The 26,580-nt window shown below is 40.2% G+C and overlaps 2 protein-coding genes across 2 annotated transcripts; one reads left to right on the top strand and one right to left on the bottom strand.

Moving 5' to 3' along the window:
• The first annotated feature begins 5,625 nt into the window (after positions 1-5,625).
• On the top strand, positions 5,626-8,331 carry LOC18433946 (GDSL esterase/lipase At1g71691). The gene is made up of 5 exons (XM_006844023.4): positions 5,626-5,954; positions 6,616-6,746; positions 6,992-7,240; positions 7,594-7,849; positions 7,965-8,331. The coding sequence occupies exons 1-5, from the start codon at positions 5,705-5,707 to the stop codon at positions 8,201-8,203; spliced, it is 1,125 nt and encodes a 374-aa protein (XP_006844086.3). The 5' UTR covers positions 5,626-5,704; the 3' UTR covers positions 8,204-8,331.
• LOC18433947 (uncharacterized) lies at positions 7,520-25,845 on the bottom strand. The gene is made up of 3 exons (XM_011625015.3): positions 25,334-25,845; positions 10,426-12,145; positions 7,520-10,083 (listed from the first exon to the last, which is right to left on the bottom strand). The coding sequence occupies exons 1-3, from the start codon at positions 25,760-25,762 to the stop codon at positions 9,842-9,844; spliced, it is 2,391 nt and encodes a 796-aa protein (XP_011623317.2). The 5' UTR covers positions 25,763-25,845; the 3' UTR covers positions 7,520-9,841.
• Between the last annotated feature and the right edge of the window lie 735 nt (positions 25,846-26,580).

The raw sequence follows: 26,580 nt of genomic DNA, 5'->3' as shown, positions 1-26,580 counted from the left end.
CTTCCTCTTCCTTTCTAAACCCACATGCCTCTCTCTCTCTCTCTTGAACATTTTTAGAGCACAGGACTCATCTACATTTTTATTTTTCCAGGATTTAGAGTAACAAACCAGGCATGCTACATATCGAACTTTGAACAATACAGTGCTCTGCTTGCCCCTCCCCCAAATCGAGAGCAGTATGTATTCTTTCACGCCGTGCATACTTCCCATAATGTCAACAACATTATAATTCGGAGGTGCTTCAACCACACCACAACCGTCTGCTCCCCCCTCAACATTCAACAGCTTGCTCAGGCCTAGACTGACTGACTCAACTTGTGTCTCTTCCTCACTAATAACTTTGCATCTCTCTCTCGGGTAGATTAAACTATTTTCATGTCTACTTCCCATGATTTTTTTTTTTTGGCGTAAACGACTAAGTATATCTTTCAAAGTAGGAGTTAATAAATTTCAAAATTTTGAAGGAAAAGTACAAAGAAAACGGATTTAGTTTTTTTTTTTTAAGGTAGGAACGGAGCCTATAAATTAGCATTGCAAATCGTCAAACGCTAACCAATCCAATACGGACTCTTTTTCTTAGAAAATGAATGAATTTAGTTGATCATTGAAAGTAAAAAAAATTGTCAAATTACCCACTATTTAACCCATTACCTATATCTTCTTTATTTAATTTCAAAATACCCATAAAAAGCCACATAGTCTTGAGTTGGAATGGCTTTAAATCAAAAAAATAATGAGCACTTCATCTCTTTGAGTATTTGATAAATCTTCCTTTAAAATATATATGAACATATACTAAAACTCATACCTATGTAGGGCGGCCAAGCGACATGTTAGGTTGGTCTGGCCCCAAAAAAATTAGGGTCTGGTGCAACAAAATATAGCCTGAGGGTTGGGTCAAGGCAGCACCACTGTGGCCCCAGGGCCACAATGCACGGCCCGCTGCGAACTTATGCCCATGTAAGCATATAACACTTGCTAATGAGCCTGAGTGATACCGAAATTTCCAGTGTAGGGTTCTTAAGAACCCCCGGCTCGGGTAATTGGGAACCCCAATCACTTCGATCACACTGAAGATCATGTATACAGTTCGTTAGATACAAAATAAGTGAATAAAATGAACCACAAAAAAGAAAAAATTCAAGATATACCCCAAATGGACTTCAGCATGAGCATGACAAAATCTAATGCCATAATGAAAATAAATGTTCGAGTTACAAGAGATATAGCCAACCAAAACTCCTTCAAAGAAACCAGGAGATTAAGAGAGTGTTTTTAAAACTCCAAGGAATTCCAGCTCTCAACTCCATGGAATACCACTTCTCTCTAGGACACCATGTCTCCCTCTTTGAGACTCATCTCTCTGTGTCTCTCATTGAGACTTCTCTCTTGGTGATCCCTTCCATGACTTCATAGGGTGTTTAATGGCGGAAAGTTAGTGGAACGAAGAAGAAACTTCCCAATTACTATACAACTTCCATATTTGACGTACGGAACTTATATAGTAAGGAAGTTTTGGATGGAAGAACTTCCTTACTCCCTTTTGCTCAAAAAAAAAGTTCCTTCTAAAACAATAGAACTTAAAATAGGAACTTGGTCCGAAGAGGGCTTCTTCCTCAACCCTATTATGCCTCCCTCCTTTGTGAGACCCTCCCACAACCATATATATAGGATCCCATAGGATCATCATTAAATTTGTTACAGATCTCTAAAAAAGTTAAATCTCACACTCATGTGATAACTTTTTTAGAGATCTGTGTCAAATTTAATGTTAATCCTTTAGGGTCCTACACACATGGGTGTGAGAGGGTCTCATAAGATCATTACTCTTATATTTATATATATATATTGTTAATTTATATTTATTTATATAATATTTATATATATTCATATTACATAATATATTCTACATGTTATATATAATATATATTAATAAAATAAATATAAAATATATTATATTATATATTACATTGTGCTCTGTATATTATACATTTACATTTAAATTATTAATATATATTTGTATTATATTTATAATATATTATATATAGTATATAATATGTTTATTATATTTATGTTTTATTTTATTATATGTCATGTATAAATAAAATACAATATATTATATATTATATTATGCCCTATATATTGTATATTTACATTTAAATTATCAATATATTTTTGCATTATATGTAATATAATATATTTATATTTAAATTATTAATATATATTGTATTATAAGTAATATATATATATATATATATATATATATATATATATATATATATATATATATATATATATTATTTATATAATAGATATTTACAATATTATATAATACAAATATATAGTAATAAAAAATATATATAAAACTATATGATATATTATATTATGTTATATATCACATAATTTATATTTAAATTATGGAAAACACTTTCCAATGCCTACAGACGAAGTGAATAGTGTTTTTGCCCTACAACGGACATAGTATGTCCACAGCGGTCAATTTTTCCCTATTGTCCAAAACAAGCGAACCTTGACGAACCTACAGGCAAAACTATTGTTCATTTTCGCCTATATGCATTACGTAAGCACAGGTGCCTAGAACTCCTTCAACATTCTAATAAGTTATCAAACACAAATGCTCAGAACTTTCCACTGAGATCTTCTTTCTTCTCAACATAAAAAAAACTTCTAATTTTCAGAAAACATTTACCTTCTAGTTATCAAACATGCCATAAGAGTGACTCTAAAAGGTACAGTAATACAATTTACTTGAGCTCTTATATAGAGATCACTTAGTTTCATTCTTAGCTCTCTAAAAAAACCTCATAGTGCTTTTACCTAGATCATAATGCCCTCAATATTTTTAGGAAAATATCTAAAGGGTGATTTTGATCATCACAAACGCTACCGATACTAATACAACATATCATATTTTTATTATTCCAAAAAATATATAAACTCAAATATTAATTACTATTGGTCTGGCAACATGCCAAGCTAAACCAACCCTGGCCCTAGCCCTTCCCTAGTCCCTACAAGGCTACCTCAAGCCCGGCCAACCCAAAAGGGCTAAAAAGGTCCAAGGCCGGCATTGGTCATGTCCGCATTGGGCCCGGCCAGGCAAGCCTAATAGACTCAAGGAAAAAAATGAATAAAAATGGTCGGGCCGAGGCAGCACTGGCTATATAGCCCATTCCTCGAACCACATTTTGTGGCCCAGACCCAAGGTTTCCAGGCAGACTCGCCTGGTCCGTTGCGCGCCAAACTATCATAGAAAAAAAACTATCTATAGGAAATTGCTGCTTAATCAAAGCCGATAAGATACCTTGTGTTTGTCCCTTATTTTTCTGGGCTCATTGAGGGTGGCAATGGGCCATGGCTGGTCGGGCCAGCCTAGCCCTTATCCCCACAGGGCCGGCCTTGATCTTCTTAAGGTGCCGAGCCAAGACCAAATGAAGAAAAAACAAAAGAAAACAAGAAAACAAGAAAATAAAAAATAAAAAAATGGGGGGCCAAGTCGGGCCGAACATTTCCTACCCAGCCCTTGGGCCATAGTTTGTGTCCCAAGCCCTACTAGTTTTGGGCCGGGCCTAGTGGGCAGTTCCATGTTGCCTGTCTCATTGACAGCCCTAAATAGCATTCGGCTCGAGATTTATCCGAATAGGATTTATACTACAAGAAAATTTATTTCTTCCTTTAAAACCATAATAAAGATTCTATATTTGGGTCGACCCATTTGAAAAATGAAGCAGAAGTCCACAAACTCGGACTTTAGGCACAAAAATTGAACATATTTTGAGTTGGGGACAAGGCAGCAATCAGGGTTTAAAAAAATGATGACCGGGATCTGAATTGCCCAATTTGGATGGGGAATCGATGGACCAGTCCAGTTCTTATTGTATATAAAGAATCGGTTGGTTCTTTCTGATCCAGCTCTACCTTTTCTTTTCTTTTTTCATTTTGTTTTTTTTATTGGCCAATTCATTCGGCCAGATCGCCTATCTAACCATCAATTCATTGTTCTGCCGATCCAAACTGGTTTTCATGAAGGCCAATCCGTCCAACCGATCCATCTTTTCAAATGATTTTTAGAAATAGATTACTTCCTTAGAATAAATTATAAATGATTTTTGGAAATTTAGCATGGGGCTTTTCTCTCCGTTATAAAAAGCCAAAAGAGATCCATAAGGGGCCCCTTGTACTTCATACCTTTTGTGCTAAAGCTAAACAAGCAAAAACGAAAGAAACTTATCCACCTTGGAAAGGGGCTCGGGTCGCAGTGGGTAGTTAGCGAGTTGGAGAACAATAATAAGGCAAAGCTTCCTATGTTTTCCTTACAGTATAAAACGTATATATTTCTCCTTATCCAACCGTCCATCGTAAATGGAGGACTAAGATTGTCCCAATCATAATATCCCGTCTCTGTATTATTTTATTTTTAATTTTTTTTTATAAACTATTTTGACACTAAATTTTGTACATCCAATCCTCTATTGAACTCGCACTATCGAAAAATATAAAAAAAAATAAAAAATATTTTCAATAAAATAAAATGACTAAAATACCTTTAAAAATTTCAAAGGGTATTTTGGTCATTATATTTTATCAAAAAATTATTTTTAATATTTTTTATAGGTGCGCCCCAATGAGAAGATGGCACACACTAAATTTCATATTCATACAATTTTTATAAAATAAAAAATAAAAATAAAATATTTTGAGACATCAGATCGAAGATCAAACGGTGAGTGATTCTTGATTAAAATTGGATGGTTAGATGGTAGGGGAAGCATAGATCTTCTATGCTGCAGGGGAAGTATAGAAACCTTTCTCATAATAATATATATGTAAATGAAAATATCAGTAATGAACCAGTTTTGTTTTAAAAGGTTGGAAAAAAAATTCGGGTAAAAAATACCGATCGTCCAAAAATATGATGAGTTATAGAATTGTGAATATTTCAGACTTGGCTAAAAAAACAAATTGAAAAAATTGGATATGTAAAAATGAAATAATATAGGATTATGATTTAAAGTTATTCTAAAAATACATTAAAGCAATTGAATCCGTGATTCCTAATCTATTTGAAAGCACAAGTAGAGGCGTCTTTCCCATTGAATTTCTCAAAAAAAAAAAAACCTTATCCACTTTCCCAAAAAGTGAAACAACTACTAAAAATAGAACAACCCACACTCGTGAAACCCGTTGGTTTTCTTCCATAAAACATCCCTAGAGACTCAACCAACCAACCAAAAGTTCACTCAAAAAGCTCTAAACTACAAAAACAAGAGCGGTGGGTTTTAGACAGCAAGAGAGAATGTTAAGGTAATAAGATTGCTTATATTTATGCACGTGTGTTGTAGAGAGAGAAAGAGACAAGTTAGGGAGCAGAGAGAGAGAGGTAGAGAGAGAAAGAGACAAGTTAAGGAGCAGAGAGAGAGAGAGAGAGGATGTGTGCAAGTGTGCTTCTTAGCATTAAATCATCCACTTGTAGAACTGTACTAAAAAAATCTGTAAACTTTATAAATACCTTCAAACAGTAATAATGAAAATTTAAACACCCTCATAAAGAGAAATCAATTCAGCTCAGATAGATAAAGAAGGGAAATCAATAAGAGAGTGATCACCAGGGACACAAGCTATAAATTCTCACACTACCCATCTCTCCTATCCTGCAAGCACCCTTGAGTTGAGCTAACCAACAATGAACAGGAGAGAGAGAATGGCATACCATCTTCTGGTCTTTCATTCTCTTCTCTCCTCCTTTGTGAAAGTGCAACCACAGAGGCCACTGGCATCAGCCCTCTACATTTTTGGAGACTCCATTAATGACAATGGCAACAACAATTTCATAGCTGCACTGGCCAAGGCAAACTACCCGCCATACGGAATTGATTTCCCCCGTGGTGCCACCGGAAGGTTCACCAATGGCCTCACGACCACAGACATAATAGGTGCGAATGTGCGGAATCCTCCGTGTGTATATGCATGTGTGGAGAATGAAGATATAATGAATTGATTTTGTTTACAGGGAGAACTGAAAAGATGTAGGTCAAGTTCCATGCTTCATAACATGGATATTCATGTCCATGGTATTTGGCACATGTTGACACGCTAAACACGCAACACTTATATTTGATATCTTAGAAAGTTAATACTACTTATTAACCTTTCTTGTTATTTCAATGTGAAGATACCTCTTATCACTGTGTTAGAAAAATATCATCTAAAAATGTCACCTTCCCCCCCTTTATCTAGAACACACTTGAGAAAGCAACATCGTTAGTAACTAGTTTTTATTTGCTATGTATATAATTCATCCCTCTTACGAGTTCAATCATTTGGGTAGTCATATTGGCATCCATGTTATCCAAAAAAGCAAGTGAAAAGTTGTTTATGAAGTTTCGGGGCTATCCATGTTTTACACATGAAAAATTACTCATCTCCACTATCCACGGATAAGGGTGGAGGGTAGATGATAGGTACATGACACATTTCTAGTAAAAGGTGTAGCATGTGATCCCTATAATTTATTGACCATCCTCTTTGTCTGATATTACTCTTTGTTTCGGTTATCATTCGAGTCAAGTATTGAATGCGTCGCTCATTTTGCAGCTCAGCTACTGAAATTGCCGCTTCCTCCCCCATACCTGAGCCTCTCTGCAACAAACACCTCCAAGATCCTCACCGGAGCCAATTATGCCTCTGGAGGGGGTGGCATTCTAGAGGAGTCCGGCAGTCCACTCGTACTCTCTCTCTCTCTCTCTCTTTCTCTCTCTCTCTCTCTCTCTCACACACAACAGACAAAATCACGATTCTCTCACTTGCAACGGATACAAAATCATCTCTCTCCCTCTTCTCTCTCTCAAGCACAGATGTGCTCCAGTCTGTCTCTGTGGCAACACACCCATCTATCTTTGTGGCAACTCAGAAATTATGTCTCTGCCCACTCTTTCTCTAACACAATTTGCATTGGTTTTCCTCTTTGCAGCAAGCACGACTGTCCTTCAATCAACAGCTCAATCTCTTTGAGAAGACAGTGCAACAAGATCTCCCGCCACTGTTCAACAGCTCCAGAGCACTCCAAGACCATCTCGCTAAAGCCATATTTGTGGTTGAATTTGGCACCATCGACTATCTCTTCAACTATCTGCTTCCTGAGTTCTTCAACACCAGTCGAGATCTTTCCCCACCAGCCTTCGCTAGAATACTACTGCAAAATTTCTCTCAACAATTGACGGTAAACACAGCTGAAATCACAGACACACACGCCTGCACATGTGCATACACAAACACAGAGGGTGTTCCGCTATGTAGCCCTGGTCCTCTTACAAATACTTCTAAACTGTGGACTTTCACAGCTTCCCCGTTTGTTCTAATAAAATATTCAATAAAAACAACCTATGAAGAGAGAGAGAGAGAGAGAGAGAGAGAGAGAGAGGAATGACAAAAAGGTTGTTCTTTTGTTATATCTCTGGTCCTCGAACAAAATGCTACAGAACTGTTTTGCACTTCCAAAGATGACCCATTTAATCCAATATGATGGAAACTCTTATAATAGAATAAGGTGATTTGTTTTCATTTAATTTACAGATGCTATATAATCTTGGGGCAAGGAAGATAGTGGTGATGGGGCTTAGCGCACTGGGATGCACTCCCAACCAAATAATCAGGCAAGGAACTGGAGGCAGTTGCTCTGATGTCGTGAATTACCAGATCATAGCACCATTCAACATCCAGCTTCCCTTTCTATTGAACAGATTAAGATTCACTCTTAGAGGATCCATCTTTGTCTTCGAAAATGTCTTCCGAGCTTTCACCTCGATCATCTCAAATCCTTCCCGTTATGGTAAGGTCTCAAACACCCCTCTTCTATGTGCAATGAGCAGGAAGAGGCAGAGGACACACACCTTTTAACCACAAATCCATACCATGCAACTCACATTACATTTCTTCTTTTTCAGGGTTTACCATTACAAACAAAGCGTGCTGTAGCGCCAATATGAATGGAACACTGCTCTGCCTACCCAATCTGCCAACATGCACAAACAGGAACCAGTTTGTGTTCTATGATGGCATCCATCCAACCCAAAATGTGAACATCCTCATGTCACAGGCTTGCTTCAATGGAAGTACATATGTGTGCTCCCCCATCAACATTCAACAGCTTGCTCGAGCACAGATTCCAAATCGGAGAAAATAGCTCAAGCTGATTATCTACAAATGTCTCTTTTTGTGTGCATTGTTCTCTTCGAATTTATAACTAGACAAATAAAATGAGCGTCAATCTCTTCCACTGAGAAGTATTTGAATGGAATCCATTGAATGAAACTGGCATCTTCAATTTTAATTATTTATTATAATTATTATTTAGAAAAACTGGCATCGTCAATTTTAATTATTATTATTTAGAAAGTGTTAAGACCAATGGTTTAAAAAACGGATCGGTGACCCGGATCGGGCTTCCAAAAAACCGATCCGGATCGGCGAATCGGCGATCCGGATCGAGAATCGGGTGAATCGGTCAGATTAAAACTTAAAAAAAATTCGAAAAAATTATTAAAATTCATTATAAATATTGATTTTTAGGAATTCAATAAAAAATGAAGGTACTCTATTAAAAATTTTCATGTTTTTGAATGAATATGCGAATATTGATATGTTCTTTCCCTGCATGAACCGCCATTCAGTATTTAATTTACAGTATTTCGTACTCATCCCTACACTGTTGCTGTTGAGACTCGATATGTGAATAATATGGCTGGGATAGGGTGGCCTCAGAATCATCATCTCTCTCGTTTTCTCTTTGAATAATATGGATTAAAAAAAAAAAAAAACAAATTTTCAAAAAAATCGATCATGGATTAAAAAAAAAATCACAAATTTTCAAAAAATTCTATCATGGATTACAAAAAAAAATTCGATCATGGATTAAACAAAAAAAATCACAAATTTTCAAAAAATTCAATCATGGATTACATAAAATTCGATCATGGATTACATAAAATTCGACCATGGATTACATAAAATTCGATCATGGATTACAAAAAAAAACAAACAAAAAAAACAAAAAATTCAATCGTGGATTACAAAAAAAGAAAAAAATAGTTCGATCATGGATTACAAAAAATTCAATCATGGATTACAAAAAACTCTATCATGGGTTGCAAAAAAAGCTAAAAACAAAAAATTCAATCATGGATTAAAAAAAAACAAACAAACATTTCGATCATGGATTACAAAAAAAAAACAAACATTTCGATCATGTATTACAAAACATTCGATCATGGATTACAAAAAATTCTATCATGGGTTACAAAAAAAAAAAAAAAAACAAAAAAATCGATCATGGATTACAAGAAAAGAAAACAAACATTTCGATCATGGATTACAAAAAATTCTATTATGGGTTACAAAAAACCAAAAAATTCGATCACGGATTACAAAAAAGCAAAAACAATTCGATCATGGATTACAAAAAAATCGATTAAGTATTACAAAAAAATCTATCATGGATTACCAAAAAAAAAAAAAAAAAAAAAAATCCGTACGGAATCGCCGATTCACTGTTCGGACTCGCCGATTCCGTACAGTGAATCGACGATTCACTGTACAGAATCGTCCGGTTCTCTCTAGAACCGGACGATTTCCGATTTTTGGACGTTCCGGTTCCTTTTTCACTATTTCCGAGTCGAACCGGGCGAGTCCGGTTCGACTCGGCGTTTTTTAAAACGCTGGTTAAGACTGTTGTATTGAGTGTGGAAGATTACAAGAGATTGCACCAGGTCGGGTGCTTAATTACAAAAACCCCCTATGAGGCCCAAAAAATGCTACACAACAGTTAACATAAGTTATCTATTTTTCTGCTTTTGTTGACCATGATCGAACTCACTACGTCTCTGACAAAGAAGCTGAAGCACTCTCTGCAACAAGTTGGCATGAGATTGGAAGCAGTGTGCTGCTTATTGTGCACACAATTAGGGCTTGAAAAGGGCTGAACACAAGATTTTGAATGCTCTAACCCACAAGCCGCTAAAATGGTGTGTGTAGAAAGCCTTGCTATTTCCTTGAATTTGTCAGTCCCTGCGAACACTTCAGAAATAAGACTAAGTCTCCGAAAATACAAAAGCCATATAGCTTTTGAAGGTATATGAAATGGGTTTTACACGAATTCTGAAATAAAATTAAAGTTTATAAGATTCGAGACAAAGTGCAATCCATTATAAAGGAAATAAATTTATAAGATTCAACATTTGTTGGAATAAAAAAAAAATACTCTCTCTCTCTCTCTCTCTCTCTCTCTCTCTCTCTCTCTCTCTCTCTCTTTCTCTCTCAACATTTGTAGGAATAATAAAAAAATTACTCTCTCTCTCTCTCTCTCTCTCTCTTGCATAGTTGAAAAATTAGGGTTTGAAGAAAACATACCTAGCTCGCAATTTTTCCTCAGAAGCTTCATGTTGAGCTTAACCATTGATTGAACCTGGCTCTTGTCAGCATGATCTTGTCTTACAGTTTCATTAGAATCTGAAGTTCTCATTAATGTCTTCGCCACTCTCTCTCTTCCCCGAAAAACACCACCATTTGATCCACTTGTAGAAGTATCGGGACCCATCTGACGGGAAATGCTTGCTGAGGATACTGTAGGGTCATCTCTCTTAGAAGATATATCAGAACCTATTCGCCCTGGATTCACCAAACGCTGGTCATTTTTCTCCCTGTTTTTAGAAGGGGTAACAATAGCAAAGTAGGGGGCCAAGGAACTCTCAGATTTTGTTCTAAAAGGAATATCAGAACCCATCTTAAAATCACCCACAGAAGATACCGCTGGTTTCACTCCATTAATAGAAGAAACATCAGAACCCATTTGCTTGTGAATAGCCAAACCCCTGCTATTTTTAGCAGGGATAAGACTAGCAAAGTTGCATGCTGGTAATATCTCAGGTTTTGCTCCATTAGAAGAAATATCAGAACCCATTTTCTTGGGAACAACCAAACCATCCCTATATTTAGAAGGGGTAAGAGCACTAATTTCACCCACCGAAGATCTCTGTCTCTTCATCGAAACATCAGAACCCATTAAAATAGGACCAGCTAAACAACCTCCAGGTTTTGCTCCATTAGAAGAAATATCAGAACCCATTTTCTTGGGAACAACCAAACCATCCCTATGTTTAGAAGGGGTAAGAGCACTAATTTCACCAGCCGAAGATCTCTGTCTCTTCATCGAAACATCAGAACCCATTAAAATAGGACCAGCTAAACAACCTCCAAATTTAGTGCGGCTATCATCGATTCCTCCACCAGAACTGAGCTTATATTTTGGTTCCAAGGATATCGATGTGCTCCTTACTTCTCTTCCAGCAGAATAATCCACTGATCTCAAGTTGGACTTGGCTCCTTTACCTCGACCCGTCATGGACTGGGCCAATTCCATCATTCTCCAAGCTTTATTAGCATCCCATGTATCTATACTACTCTCCTCTCTAACACCGGTATGCTTTTCCAAAGCCATTACCTGGTCATTCGCAAAAGAAACCGAATGTGATTGGCTTGATTGGCCACTGGTGTTCCTTGAAGAAAACATCATTGACCCACTTCTCAATGCATCCCAATTCTCACGCATAATCCTTATACGACCATGCAAATCTCTGCAGCGGGACAATGTTCTCACACCTGGACCTGATTTATTAGAACCCAAAGAAGAAGACTTCCTCACTCCAGGAATAACAATCGGTGACGAGGGCACCACAGAATGTGAATTGTCACTTTGGGTTCTTCTATTTACTTTTCTTTCTCCAGTCTGCGTCCCACGTGTCGGAGGCTTGGATGACTCATCTTCCCTTTGGTCCCTCACAATTTCAGAGGGTGAAATGTATCCATCACAATCCCCAGGAAAACTAGGTTCAAAGGTGTGGATATAATTTTCTTCAGCATCTCTCTGGGTGTCGCTGTGTTCATTCATTGAAGTTTTACAGTCACAGCAATACCATTCATAGTTGGGTACAGTTTCTCCAAGGCCAACACAATATGTATGGGCAGCTGAGTCACATAGGTCACAGAGTAAAAGGAGATGCTCATCCCCTGAACCATGGCATTCTGTGCAAGAATATTCCATGTAGGGGTCATCTTCATTGGGATCATAAACCTGCATAAAGGCATGAATCTATCCATCAAATGAGCGTAAGCTAGTTAATGGTTTGCTCAAGCAAATGCTCCCATTATGGTGCTCTGTCTATTTTTTCCTTTGTTATAACCAAGATGCATCAGATTCCTCATAAACAAGCCCTAGAATGGTCAGACTTCAAGATCATTCTACGCTTACTTCCGGGGGTGTAGCACCAGTTTGAACTAGGAAGGCCGAGAGCTCAAAATTTATTCCTTATATAAATTATGTCATGCATTAAAACACTTGGAAAGTTGAGTATGATCCAACGAGGCCATCATAACAGCATGTTTGCATGGGTCATCACCATGAAATCTATAGGTTGGATGGTTATGGAGGGAAAGTCGGACATACTATTGAACTCATGACATGCTTTACATGATCCACTCTTCCCTCATCACTACATCCATCGATAGCACATGATCAAAGTGTTATAATGACCTTATGGGTCATATATACTTTTGAAACATTAAAGAGACTCAAACAATATGGCTGATCAGCTGGTTAGAGATGGGATGAAACGATGTCTTTTGTTATTAAACATTTTCAATTTTTTTGGGATATTTTGTTCATTGGTTCAAGAACCAAAATTTTGTACAAAGATCATAAATGCATACCCTCTTTTTGATTGATGAAAGAAAAGTTGAGCTAAAAATCAACAAGAAATCAATAGAAACAATAATCTTGATTAAAAAGTTTGTTTATAAAAAATAATATCGAATCAAAACAGTACTTTCAGACACAGCCAAGTGACAGGGACTGGCCCCCTTGGCAAGCTGAGTTACTCCGAGGACTCATGTACAACTCGCCACTAGTGATGTTTAACAAAAAAATATCAGAAGTTTGATAAATATTGAATTCAAATGTTTCTCTACTAGGCCTATATATTTTCCTTTTCTTCGTCCAAATCAGTCATTATCTTCGATTAATTTGGATCTAAACTTGTGATGTAGGGATTTATTCATTGATTTTTTAGTGAAGATAGCTGTTCTTTTTAACCTATCCACCTAAATATGGGATTCTCTCTTGTTTTTCACTCAAATCCATTGAAACCTGGAGCCTTTTTTCTCAAATCAGCCCTCTACAAATCCCTATATTTATTTGCTGGATTAAAGGATGGAAATTGAGAGATCTGGCGCAAAAATTGTCACTTCTAGTGAACAAAGAGTTTTTTAAAACAAATCCTAAATTATCTGAAATTCCACCGATTTCTCCCTCATTTTTTGCCCAAATCTGTTGAAAGTTGGTCCTATTTGAACATGATTCAACCCTCTTCAATAACCCCATACTGATTTATTTGACTAATTACTGAAAAATGGTGTATTTTTCATCCCTATGATTTTTGGGGCCAACAAATCTTTTTATTGAGAAAATTTTCATCTTTTCTATTAATCTCGATTTTTCTAATTTTTCGGCCTTTTTCTGCCTTTTTAGTTTCTCTCCACCCTAACTGTTATCGGGCTTGACTCAGGCGAGTCAACTCGAGTAGCTCCCCTTAGGCCAGTGGCAAGTACCTGGTCGAGTCGATTCCCAAAACAAATTTTTTTTAAGAGATTAATGTTTCTACACTATTAAAGAGAGGAAGGCCATTAGGTCAAAAAATGAGGCGTCCCACAAGCTCTTCACAAAAAATGGCTCCCCAAGATGGGGAGCTCTGTACAAAAATGTAAAGGTCCCTCCTAAGTAGACCGTAAACAAAAAACACCAGTATGAATTTCTAGGTAATTACAAATCACAAAATGGTAGTCCATGGAAGAGCTAGAAAAGGTAACAAAAGGGGACGTTAGAAAGATGATGCAGCCTCCTTCGTAAGAGAGTCAGCTTCGTGGTTTCCTTCCCGCCATATATGTCTCCATGAGACATGCATACGCCTGCAAATGTGCACAATATATGAGCATTGAGCAATGGTCCAAGGCCAAAGGCCCACCGGATCACATTTTTTAGTCCCCCTCCACAACTAAAGAAAGACTCCACAGGGGATTAAAAAGCTTTAGGCCAGTGTTTCAAAAAGTGCTAGGCGGCACCTAAGTGGTCGGGGGGGGTCCAGGCCACCCAGCGCCTAGGCGGGCGCCCAGAACCTAAGCGGCCCAATAGAAAAAAGAAAATTGGGGTTTTCACTCTATAAAATAGCCTCTAATGGGTTTTCACTCTATAAAATAGCCCCTAAAACCCACAATTTTGCCCCGTTAGTATTAAAAAAAATGACCCAAAAAAACCCTCAAAGAGCCGCATTTCCAAACCTGGGCGGGGCGCAAGCCCTGAGCGGCCACCTAGGAGGGTTCAGGCGGGCGCCTAGGCAGGTTCTTGGGCGCCTAGGCGAGCGCCAGGGATATCCGCCTAATTTGACCGCCTAGGCCTGGGCGATGCGCTCAAACCTTCTAGACCGCAAAAAATGGGCGGTCCGCTTTTTAAAACACTGCCTTAGGCCCTCAAGGAGAGCGAGCGCCTCTACCATATTGGAATCAGGTAGGTGGAATCCACAAGGGAACCACGGGTGATGCTAGCTTTCCTAGTGTAGAGTAAGAATTCTCAATGTTGGAAGAAAGCCGAGTGGGGAGTCCCTTTGAACAGTTTGTGATTAGAAGCCCAAAAAATAACAAGGGATTTGATCTTTTCAATCATATCACTCAGCGAGGACCTTTCACCACATAAAATTCTGCTGTTGCGCCCTATCCAAAGGGCAGCAGCAATGGAGGCCTTCCACAGAGAAATACCAGCTTTGAGCCAGGGGAAAAGGCGAAGGGAGAAAAACAGCATAGGAACCGAATTAGGGGTGACCCATTGGCACTTGAATAGTTGGAGGAGGGGCCCCCATATACTTTGCGCCATGGGACAAAGGATAAACAAGTGGGCTTTGTTCTCTTCATCTTCGCAGCACATCATGCACCTATTTGGGATGGGCAGACCCCTTTTCAGATAGGGCCAACCAGTTGAACAGTTGGATTTTGTTGGGGCTATGGAGGACCAAGCTTGGACTGCGATGGAAGTGGGGGCTAGGGGGAAAGTAGGCAGTTGAAGGAGTTTATCGTAAAAGGATGAGACTGGGGTCCTAAGGCTTGGACTGCGATGGAAGTGGGGGCTAGGGGGAAAGTAGGCGGTTGAAGGAGTTTATGGTAAAAGGATGAGACTGGGGTCTTAAGGATGAGACTGGGAAGACCCCAGAGGGCTAGGGGTCCAGATAATAAGTTCAATACCCTGCTAAGCAAGGAAAGTAGAATGGAGGGTGGCAACCAGGCTAGTAAAATTGATTGTTTCAAGGTCATTTAGAGTCTTGGGTTCCATGTTCTAGTGGGACCCGATATAGTCATTACATCAGCTACAGTAGCCGCTTGGTAACGGGCCAGGCTAAACAAGGAACGGTAAATATCTTTCAGGGGCCTATGGCCCATCCAAAGGTCGGACCAGGACCAAAATTTAATTTGATGCCCACCCTTGAAATGGAAGTGAATAAGGTTTTTGAAGAGGCTGTAGGATGAGAAAATGGATTTCCATACCCCAAACGATCTGTTGTTGGCCCCGCAAATCAAGCAGCCACGATGAGGGGTCCAGGCGATATTTGTATTGGAGGGTCTGCATCCCAAGTTGATCTCCTTGTGTAGCAAGATGCCACCACCATTTATCAAGTACGGCTACATTATGTTTCCTTATGTTCCGTATGCCAAGTCCACCTAGGCACTTTTGCTAGCACAGTTTGTCCTATGAGACAAGATGGAACTTGTGAGTTGGAGAGTCCCCCGACCAAAAAAATCTTTGCATGAGCAATTATTCAAAAAAGCAAACCGCCCAGCGCCTAGACGGTCCAGTAGGCCAGGGCGCCGAACAGGGGGGGCACCCAGCCCTGGGCAGCTGCCAAGGGCCTGCGCCCCACTTAGGGGCGAAATTTTTTTCGTTGTATTGATTTTTTTTTAAACATAAAGGGTTTTGAGGATGGTTTTTAGGTTCATTTGAAACCTAAACCCACAAGAACCCATTTTAGAAAAAAAGAAACCTCAAGAAAACTAAATTTTGTGACTTTCATTGGATCAAATTGTTTCTCAACGTCACAAAAAACGGATCCAAACATCACCAAGGTAGATTTGATTTAGTTTTGGAGTTTTATCATCCTATTAGAGGGTGTTTTTCTTTATTTTAGCACCAGAAAACATCTTAGATATGGGAGTTTAAAGTTTGAGCAATCAAAGTAAGTGAAAAACTTTATTTTTTAGATTGCTTGTTTTATTTTAAGATGTCTTCATCAGGATCTAGTCAAGTGGAGATCCGGGTTAGAAATATGGATATAACCGGAATCTAAATGACAAAAATTGTATTAGATGCAATTTTGTAAAAGATACAAAAGGGAGGCATAAACCGGTTTAAGAAACATCTTGCCGATATTAAGGGGGCTGGTGCCCCTTATAAAAATGTTCCTGAAGCTATCAGAGAGGAGATTAAGCAATATATGAGATCTGTAAAACAAAAACAAGAACAAAATCCTTGTCATTTGAAAAGATCTATTTCTGTTACTTCTAGAATAAGTGATCCATAGTCCTTGTCATTTGAATAGATCTATTTCTGCTACTTCTGGAAGAAGTGATCTAGGTTGGAACTATGGTTAACCCAAAACCAAATGATAAAAATTGTATAACGTGTAATTTTTGTGAAAAATATACCAATGGGGGTATTAACCGATTCAAGAAACACCTTGCTGGTATTAAAGGGAATGTTGCTTCTTGTAAAAAGGTTCCTGAAACTATTCGGGATGAGATTAGACAACTTCTGAATTTAAAAGAACCACAAAATGATGAAAATGAGCATTGTTCTACGGAAATATCTTCTGCAGGTTCTTCTAGAAGTGATGATCCCAGTTGGAAGTATGGTTATAACCCGAATCCGAATGACAAAAACCGTATTAAATATAATTATTGTAAAAATGATACTAATGGAGGCATTTACCGGTTTAAAAAACACCTTGTCGGTATTAAGGGGGATGTTGCCCCGTGTAAAAATATTTTTGAGGCTACCAAGGAGGAAATTATACAATATTTGAGTTCAGAAAAGCACAAAAAGATAGAAAAGGGTAGAGTAGCCAAGACTCCTAGGCCCTTATCTGCACACACTAGTAAGAGGGAGGTAAAAGAAGCGGAGGAGGAAGACGCAGATTCAGAAGAAACAGAGGAGGACGAGCGTTATATTGAAGAGGGAGATGACTCTGATGATAATGGCATCGAATCTGATGCATATGATGAAGCTTACCCTATTCCTTCTGATGACGATGATGATGATGATGACTGAAGACTCTTGGTGTTGAGTGTTGACTATTGATTGTTGTGTTGAGTGTTGACTATTATGTCCTAGACTGTATATTTTCTGAATTTCTGTATATTTTCTTTTTCTTATTTTTAGTTTCTACTTTCTAGTTTCTAATTCTACTATCTAACTTTTGTGTGTACAGTCTACAGTGTATCAAACTATCAGTGCATACTTGTATGGTTTTACTGTTTTAGCATTGTATGAAAATATGGATTATGGTCTTATGGATTATCAAAATTCTCTTATGGACTTCTATCTTTTTTTTTTAACTGGGATTATGATCTTATGGATTATCAAAATTCTTATGGATTATGGTCTTATGGATTATCAAAATTCTTAAGGATTAATCATTATCAGTCATCATTTTTTTCCTTTTTTCAACTGGACCGCCTAGGTTCTGGCCGCCCGCCTAGGCGCTAGAAGGCCTGGACCCCCATTGCCGCCTGGGTGCCGCCTAGCGCTTTTTGAAACAATGGCATGAGTTGTTCAAGTCGAAGGGTGGCAGCCGGCATGTGAAAAAGTGACATTTGATACACCAGAACGTTAGCAAGGGTGGCCGTAATGAGAATAAGCCTACCTGCCAAGGATAAGAAACGGCCTTTACAACCCGCTAGCCTGCAGTCTACCATATCAATGATATGGGACCACACTACCACAGTATTTTCTTCGGCTTGCCAATGCAACGGGGCAGGCCTAAATAACTTGACAGCAGGGATTCTGCCTGGCATCCTCAACTATATGCAAATTCCTGGGTGGCTTGGGCGTCCAATGCTACACCAATCATTTTCAATTTTTCGAGGTTAACTTTAAAACCAGTGGCAAACTCAAAGCACTTAAGAAAGAGGAGGTTGTCTACTTCCTGCTGGCTGGCCTGATAAAATAAGAGAGTATCATCGGCATATTGAACGTGAGTGATGACCGAGCCCCGTGGACTACATTTAAAGCCATGTAGACAGCCAGAGTTGAAAATGCGAGTTATAGACTAGCTGAAAACCTTAGCTATGATAGCAAACAAGAAGGGTGAGAGGCGATCTCCCTGTCTGAGACCCCTAGAGGAAGGGAAGAAGCATCTAGGTGAGCCATTGATAAGGACCGACAACCAAGGGGATGAATAGCATCCTCTCATCAAGGCCCTCCAATGACTCCCGCACTCCAACCTCAAAATAGTTTCATCTAGGATGGTCCATTACATGGTTGTAAGCTTTCTCCCAAACCATTTTAATGACCAATCCAGGGGGATTTCGATAGGTGCCTAGAATGAATGTACTCATGAGCCACAAGCACATAGTCAAGATTTGGCGGTCTTTTACGAAAGCTCCTTGGGAAGGGCAAATAACATGGGAAAGGACCACTCTTAGATGGGTGGCTAGGACTTTGGAGATGATTTTGTAGGTAGAATTTATGAGACTGATGGGGCGGAAGTCCTTCAATTCCTTAGCCCCTTCTACTTTGGGCACCAAGGTTATGAAAGTGGCATTTATAGCCCGATGCATGATACCTCTACTGTGAAATTCTTCGAAAAGAGAAAGGAAGTCAATGCGAAAAACCTCGCAGAAAATTTTAAAGGGAGCAATGGGGAAGCCGTCGGCTCAATCTGAGCTCAATTTTTTTATGGCTGACAGAATTTCATCTTTGGAAAAGGGCCGCTCCAACCAAGCAGCGTAGTTAGGAGATAAGGTGAGGAAAGATAGATTTCCCATCCTTGGTCTAGGACCAAAGGGAGCAGTAAAGCGAAGCTTGAAATGATTAAGAGTGGCATTCTCCACGTCTGTAGGTTGGTCTAGGGCTCTCTCACCCAATTTGATGTGGGTGATGGTATTGTCCCTGCGCCTGTAGTTGGTTGTTCTGTGGAAGGAGGAGGTATTGAGATCCCCAAAGTGGAGCCATTTCACCATGGACCTACTGGTACCAAAAGAAATTCTTCTTTTTTAAGAACCATTCGGTAGTCAATTTTTAGTTGGGATCTTCGTTGTTGCTCGGAGGTCAAGAGAGGTCTAGACTCCTCAGACAAATCGAGACTCTGGAAAACTTGAAGAAGTTGAGCTTTGAGGGATTGGAAAGAGCCTGGAAGGTGTCGGCTCCACACCTTGAGGGAATATTTTAGCGATTGGAGCTTACATTGTAGTCTAAAGCCCGCTGATCCAGCCACCGAATAGCAAGGGGAGTTCCACCAGAGAGGGATGAGGGAGAGGAGTTGGGGTTCTTCTAACTAAGAAAGTTCAAAGTGAAAGGGTTTAGGGCCCTTGGATGCCCGATTGGTATTCAAGAGGATGGGGCTATGGTCCACAATAGGTTTTGGTAGGGCATAAGCTTCATATCCAAGAAAATAAGAGTTCCAATTCACATTAAAAAGAAACGGTCAAACTTAGAAAGGGAGGGGGTGTCTGAATGGTTCGACCAAGTGAACTATGCTCCCTGAAGAGGGATATCTAATAGGTCATTCTTGGAGATAAAATCTAAAAAAGCCAACATGCCTGGCTTAATGCGAGAAGTGGAATTTTGCTCAAAAGACCAACACGTGACATTGAAGTCCCCGCCAAAGCACCAAATGGAATGGGGGAGAGAGGCGACAAAGTTCAATTCCCTCCATAATTGGAGCCTAGGGGATTCAGAGTTGGGGCCATAAATTGCCAAGAAGGCGAGAACTTCCATTGAAGTCCATCTGTGATTCTGGATAGCAAAATTGTTACCGAAAAATTGGTAACATGTAAGGCACTACGGGCATGAACAATGGGGTCCTAAATGACCCAGATGCCGCCCGAGGCCCCGTTAGAGGGAAAGGCTTCCCACTGGCACGGCCTGTGGCCCCAAACCTCTCTAATGAGTTGCAAGGAGGGGGATGGGAGTTTGGTCTCAGTGAATGCTAGAATAGCAGGATGGTGTTCCCAAACTGCATTTCGTCCATTGGGGTGACCCAGACCCCTCATGTCTCAAGAGAGGATAATTGTGAGAAGGGTCTAGGGGTGGGGACGCTCCTAGGGAAGCGTCTGAGGACAGGGTCATTAGCCGAGGTAGAGGGAGTTGTGGAGCATTCCGGGGATAAGCGGGGGGCTGCATAATCGTAGTTGACCGCAAACTAGATTAGAAATCTCTCTCTTCCCTTTGCCACTTACCTTGAATCTTGCCTAAGTGTCAGCCTCGAAGAAAGCATGGAAGGGTCCCTCCGGGCCATCATAAGGAAAGCCCATTACCTTGAGAACCTCACAAACATTACCCTGAGCCGCATCCAAATTGTTTATGAAGGAAGAGCTCAATGAGATGGGAGAAGAGGGGGAGGAGGGGTTGAAAGAAGAGGATGCTCCAAAAGAAGCTTCAAAGTTATGCTCCTCAAGAATAAGAGTGTGGAAGGTGTATCCCAACGAGGAGGGGGGGATACCAGGACATTCAGGCGCAACAAGAGGGAGATGAGGAACAAGGCTTATGCTGGAATAGTGGATTGAGTAGAGACAGGGGTTATAAGGGCAGGGGGGTAAGAAGAGGAAGGGGGGGAGCTGATTTAGGGGGACACGAAATGGCTGCGAGAGGAGGGGGATTAAAGAAGCAAGGGTTAAGAGAATGAGAATGGGGGGAGGGGGAAGAGGGATACGAGGAAGAGGAGACAAAGGGAGAGGGAAAGAGGTGCATAAGGGCTTTAAGCCATGGGGAGGGACAGGTCCCACAAGGAAGGAACCATTTGGGTAGCCAATGTAAGAAGGAGAGTAGGGAAGCAGTGAGAAAGGAAGAATTGGAAGGGGGCAAGGGGGAAAGTGGTATGGAAGAGGGGAAACTGCAGTGCCTTGAGGAGGGGTGGGGTAGGAGTAAGGGAGGGGGCAAGGGATGAGAGCGAAGAGAAAGGGTTAAGATGAGGGGGTGAGTGAGAAAGGTAGGGCTCCAAAGTGTTAGGTTTAAGGAAGAGAGGGGCTAGGATGAGTCTAGAGACCTCGGGAGGCGACTGATGTGGTAGAGCCAACAATAGGGGTTGTTGGTTCGAGGGTGTGCCACAACGATCCATAGTGGGGGAGGTGATGAAGAGGGAAGGGGAGCTTGTAAACCAGGAGAGGGAATAGGAGGCTCTTCAAGGGGCTTGGAGGAGTCTAGGAGGGATTGGCAATCAATGGATAAAGAGGTGAGTTCCGACGACAAGAGGACGGGGTTCTGGGGTGGGATAGAGAGGAGGGAAACGGGCAAAAGCATGGGAAGGAGGTCGCGAGAAAGGGGTGGAGTCAAAAGGTGAGAGCGAGGGGGGAAGATGTGGTACCAACTGGGAGATATGGAACGCGGAAGAGGGAGGTAGGGCAGAGGAAGAGGTGCTGGGAGAGACAGTGAGGAGGGGTGACGAGGCATGGCCATTGGAGATTAGGTTCGAGTCTTGAGGGTGGAAAGGGGAGCAGCAGGAGATCGAATGAAGAGGCTGAGGCGAGTGGATGGTGATTTCGGGGGAGTCAATTCCAAGAGGAGACAAAGTTGCAGGGGAGGACGGAACGCGTCGAGACAAGGATGGAATAAGGAAATGGCTAGGGAAAAGAGTGCGGTCATGTGATCAATGGGAGAGCGGGAGAGGATAGAGAGGGGCATAAAGGAGGGGATGATGAGGACACCTGGGGTACGTGGCAAGGGGAGGGAGAATATACTAAATGAGATGGGGTTGGTGGGTGAAAGGAGCAGGGGTGGAATGATCAGCCAGACTAGGGAGCGGTGGCCATACATGCGAAGAATAGGACGAGTCAACCAAAAGGTGAGAGGGGGGGGGGGATGTGTAAGGGTTGATTGGGGCTTGAGCTGGGGGACTCTTGGGATCCGTCGGATGCGATTGTGGATAGCAATGATTGTTACCATGTGAACAGCGTCTAGACATTGTGGTCTAGGAGCCATGGTCCTTGAGGGAGCGGCTACCATGCACCAGAGATGGCTGGACATGGAGGCTGGAATGGGGAGAGCAGAAGACCAGGAGAGAAAAACACAATAGAACCAGCCTTCCACTTCCAACCAGATGGTGGGAGGGATGAATTGGGGGTCAAGAATTTCGATGAATAATAGGATGGAGACAAAGGGTCGGTATTCTGATGATTTCCAGTGGGTGGCGACAAAAGACCCACAAGCCTCTCCAATAAACTTAAAAGTTTCTAGTTTCCAAGCATTCAGAGGGATGGAGTAAACCGTCAACCATACCCGTTGTTTCCTAAATGACCCCAAATCAGGGAACCAGCGTTGGAGTGAAAGATTTGCACCTTTGAGGCGAAGGATTGAGGGTCTTGACGTGCTCGGAATGCACTATTTTCATAGGGGAAAGAGAATAGAATGGAACCATCGGATAGTTTGCAGCATCCAAGGTCAGGTTCCTTCCACACACATTTGCCCCCATTTTTTAATGGCTCTTAAGTCGTCTCGGTGGCGATCGAAAACACCAATAAGGGAAGATAGGAGTTGCTGTTTGGGTTGCAATGTCCTATCAGGCAGGATGGAAATGAGTTTGGGATTGGAGGAGAGGGTATGTGGGGGGAGAGGCGAAAGGGTGGGGGATGGAAGAATGGAGTGGTGGGTGGAGGAAGAAGGGGCTCAGGGAGGAGGAGAAGGATGAGGAGGGAAGTTGGGATGAGAAGTGGGTTTCAGGAGGTGGGCATAAGAGGCGTAGAGTCGTGGGGGGGACATGAGGGAAGTTGTAGCTGAGTTTAAGCTTTTATACTCCTCTCTGTTATATTCCTAAAAAATTGATTTAAAATATTGTAACTCCAATAAATTCAAGCCTTGTAGACACCCAATTTGAAATAGAATAATTTCCTTGATTCCAAAAAACCCTAAATTCCCAGGGAAACTGTAAACCTGAAACATAGGGACTAGTGTTCCAAAAAACGCTGGGTAGCACCTAGGTTACCAGGGGGGGTGGCCACCCAGTGTCTAGGCGGCCACCCAGAACCTGAGTGTAGCCTAGAACCTAGGTTGAAGAAAAGGAGCAGGGGCATGGGAATATAAGTATCCATCATAAAACACTAAAAATCTCATAATCCAAAAAGTTTCAAACCCTTAGACATGCGTAAGAGATAGACTACTAGCACAAACAAAAATAAAATGTAATAGTAACTAGTAAATTAGTAATACAGACACAAGCCATAGTCCATACTCCATAGACCATACTCCATGATCCATAGTTCATATCATTCCATCATATATATTTTCATATAGTAATACAACCATACAAGCAGACACATAAGAGTAGATAGTATAAACTAGAAAATAATAAAAATAAAATATACAGTCCAAGACTCAACACCGAGAGTTAAGTCTCTTCAATCATCATCAGCATCATCATCATTAGGAGTAGGGTTAACCTCATCATATGCATTGAATTCAAGGCCATCATCATCGGAGTCATCTCACTCTTCAACATAACGCCCGTCCTCCTCTGTTTCTTCTGAATCTGCCTCTTCCACCTCTTCTTGTACCCCTCTTACTCCGTGCAGATGAGGCCCTAGGAGTCTTGGCTACTCTACCTAGTGCCTCTTCACCCTTTTCTTGTTTTTTGTATTTCACTGAACTCAAATATTGTTTAATCTCCTCCCTGGTAGTCTCATGAGCATTTGTACATGGGGCAACATCCCCTTAATACCGACAAGGTGTTTCTTGAACCGCTAAATACGCTCATTAGTATCATTTCCACAATAATTATACCTGATACAATTTTTGTCATTCAGATTCCAGAATGTTTGGCTTTTTACGTATTTCTGATTGGTTTTTTACCTATTTTTTGGGGTCTGATTCAAGTTGTTTTTCTTGGCTTCCGTGGGTCTGTCTGCTGGTTTGGATAGATCTAGGAGTGTGAATCCTAATTGGACTAATACCCAACTGAAGGCCTACATAACCCCCCCCCCCTCCCCCCCCTGCCTCTCTAGGGTTTGTTAGAAGGCAGACCTTTAAGCTCCTAAGAAAGTAACCAAAAATCCCTTAGGCTAGAGAAGCCCTAGAGCTAGGAAACCCTAGAAAAACCTTAGGTGATCTAATGCTAAGCCAATTCTCTATAACCCTAGTTCTCTACAATCTTCTAAACCCTAATTCATAAGCCTTAGGCACAAAGCAACTCAAAACCCCAGGATGCACATGCCCAAGGTACTTCTCATTCGAGTAGAACTCTAGGTTTGAGGTGAGGACACTTCAACCGCTGGTATAATCTAGGTGACCGACTATAGGTACCGGGCCCAAGGACTGGATTCCAATTAAGTACTTTCTTTTATTTAATTTTCAACTGATTTCCTTAAGTACATTCTTTTATTTAATTTTCAATTGATTTCCTTTCTTTATTTTCTTTTCTTGTTTTCTTGGTTTATCTATGGATTTTGCGTGATTTCAAGCCGGTCTGCCAGCGGTTCTCAGAGACGGATGATCTTTCGAGATTACTATCTATCTTTGAACAGAATTTGACGAATTCCCATGATCTTTACTGATTGCAAATTTAAATCGTTTAAAACATAAATGTGGGGAGGTTTCATCTGATATCACTTCAGAGCAGTAAATAAACCTATTAAAAATGTCGCAATAAACCTGTGAGCAACATTTTACACTATGTTTGTTAGACATGAAAGTTGATGTTTAAGGTTCTGTTCGTGAAGTATATATAATATATGAGTAGGATAACTAACAATATCAGTTAGGTAGAGGAGGTCAATTATTCACAACATCATCAAATTTACAAGCATATCACTAGAAACACAATGCAACCCAACATTTGCCAAAGTTATAAAACCAAAATAGCATTATCAGAAAACATAAAGAAGCGCTATGGTATGAATAGAAATCACTAGGGAGAGAGAGAAATTGGATATAAAGAAAAAATATGACAAATATCAGAAATTCAAATAACCAAAATCCACCATTAATAAGAAACGTGTGATGCAGAGAGAGAGATGGTACCTGATCACGAGTCGGGACATTCACGACTCGCTCTCGGAGCGAGCTTCCAGGCAAAGGAGAGCGACGAATTGTCAAAAACCGACCCTTGCACATAGGGCACCGAGACTCGACCTTCGCCCACTCCATTATACACACAAAGCAAAAATAATGCTCACAACTATCTAGGCGCCCTCTATTCGCCTTGGGTCCCTCCAAAAGGCATATCCCACAAATACATTCCTCTGCTGAATCATGTTCCTCTAATTTCTCTTTCGTATTTCCCTGCATGATTTCCACCATCTTCTCCTTTCCTTTACTGGAGGTGGGGCACTGGTCTAGGGTTTGTGTTTCTACGGTTTTTTGCTTCTTTAATGGTGGGGTTTGGAGTCCAGAGGAAAAGCAGGGTGACTGTTCTTCTTCTCGATCTCTAAGGCCGGGGTCGTCCGCCATTGTATCTGGGATAAAACGCTTAACCTGTAAGATGCACCTGCAGGTCCTATCAAAAATATCATCAAAATAACATTACATTCAGAGTAAAGAACGTCCAAAGGACTTTTATTGGGGTTCCACCCCGCCTTCCTCCAAACTTTCCCCGAGAGTCCATCTCTCTGTAAAGGTAAATGGTTTGATAGGCCTGCAGCCCTATCAAGATAAAGGTAAATCCTCACCTCATCGATTGAAAATTGCAAGTATAAATCCTCATCGATTTGAGGTGAGGCTTTATTTTATTTTTATAAAACTTAGGCCTAATAGAAACCTCATCCCTTTGTAAATGCATAGATGAATTGTTTATCCTAATATGTCCCTAAACACAATGTCGTGTATTTTAATAGAAAACTAAATGTTTAAGTGTACAGGATTGTATCCTATGAGATTATTTATTTTATATTCAAGGACTGGATGTGAAATCAGATGCATTGAAGTGTATCATAATATTCGAGAAATTTTATTTTCAACTTTATGTCAAATGAACGATACATTTCTAACCACCTTATTTTATATCTAATAGTCAATAATGACTGTGATGTCTTCGTACTAAAAAAATAAAAAATAGTCTTGGTCTATATATTTCAAAAATATATTTCAATTTTTCTAGAAAGTCATCTCCTTTCACTAAATTAACTACGGTCTCCTATAATATCTAAAAAAAAATTGTTTCATGTGGGTTGGACCGCATTTCTACAATATGCATTTTCAAGTTATAAAGCATCCATCTTAAAGATGGATGCAAATAGGTGGTCCATCTAAAACAATTGAAACTAATGGTC

This window comes from Amborella trichopoda, chromosome 10 (genome assembly GCF_054954075.1).
Source record: "Amborella trichopoda isolate Santa Cruz 75 chromosome 10, AtrichopodaSantaCruz75HAP2 v2.0, whole genome shotgun sequence".
Lineage (NCBI taxonomy): Eukaryota > Viridiplantae > Streptophyta > Magnoliopsida > Amborellales > Amborellaceae > Amborella > Amborella trichopoda.
This window is presented reverse-complemented; position numbering and strand designations above follow the sequence as displayed.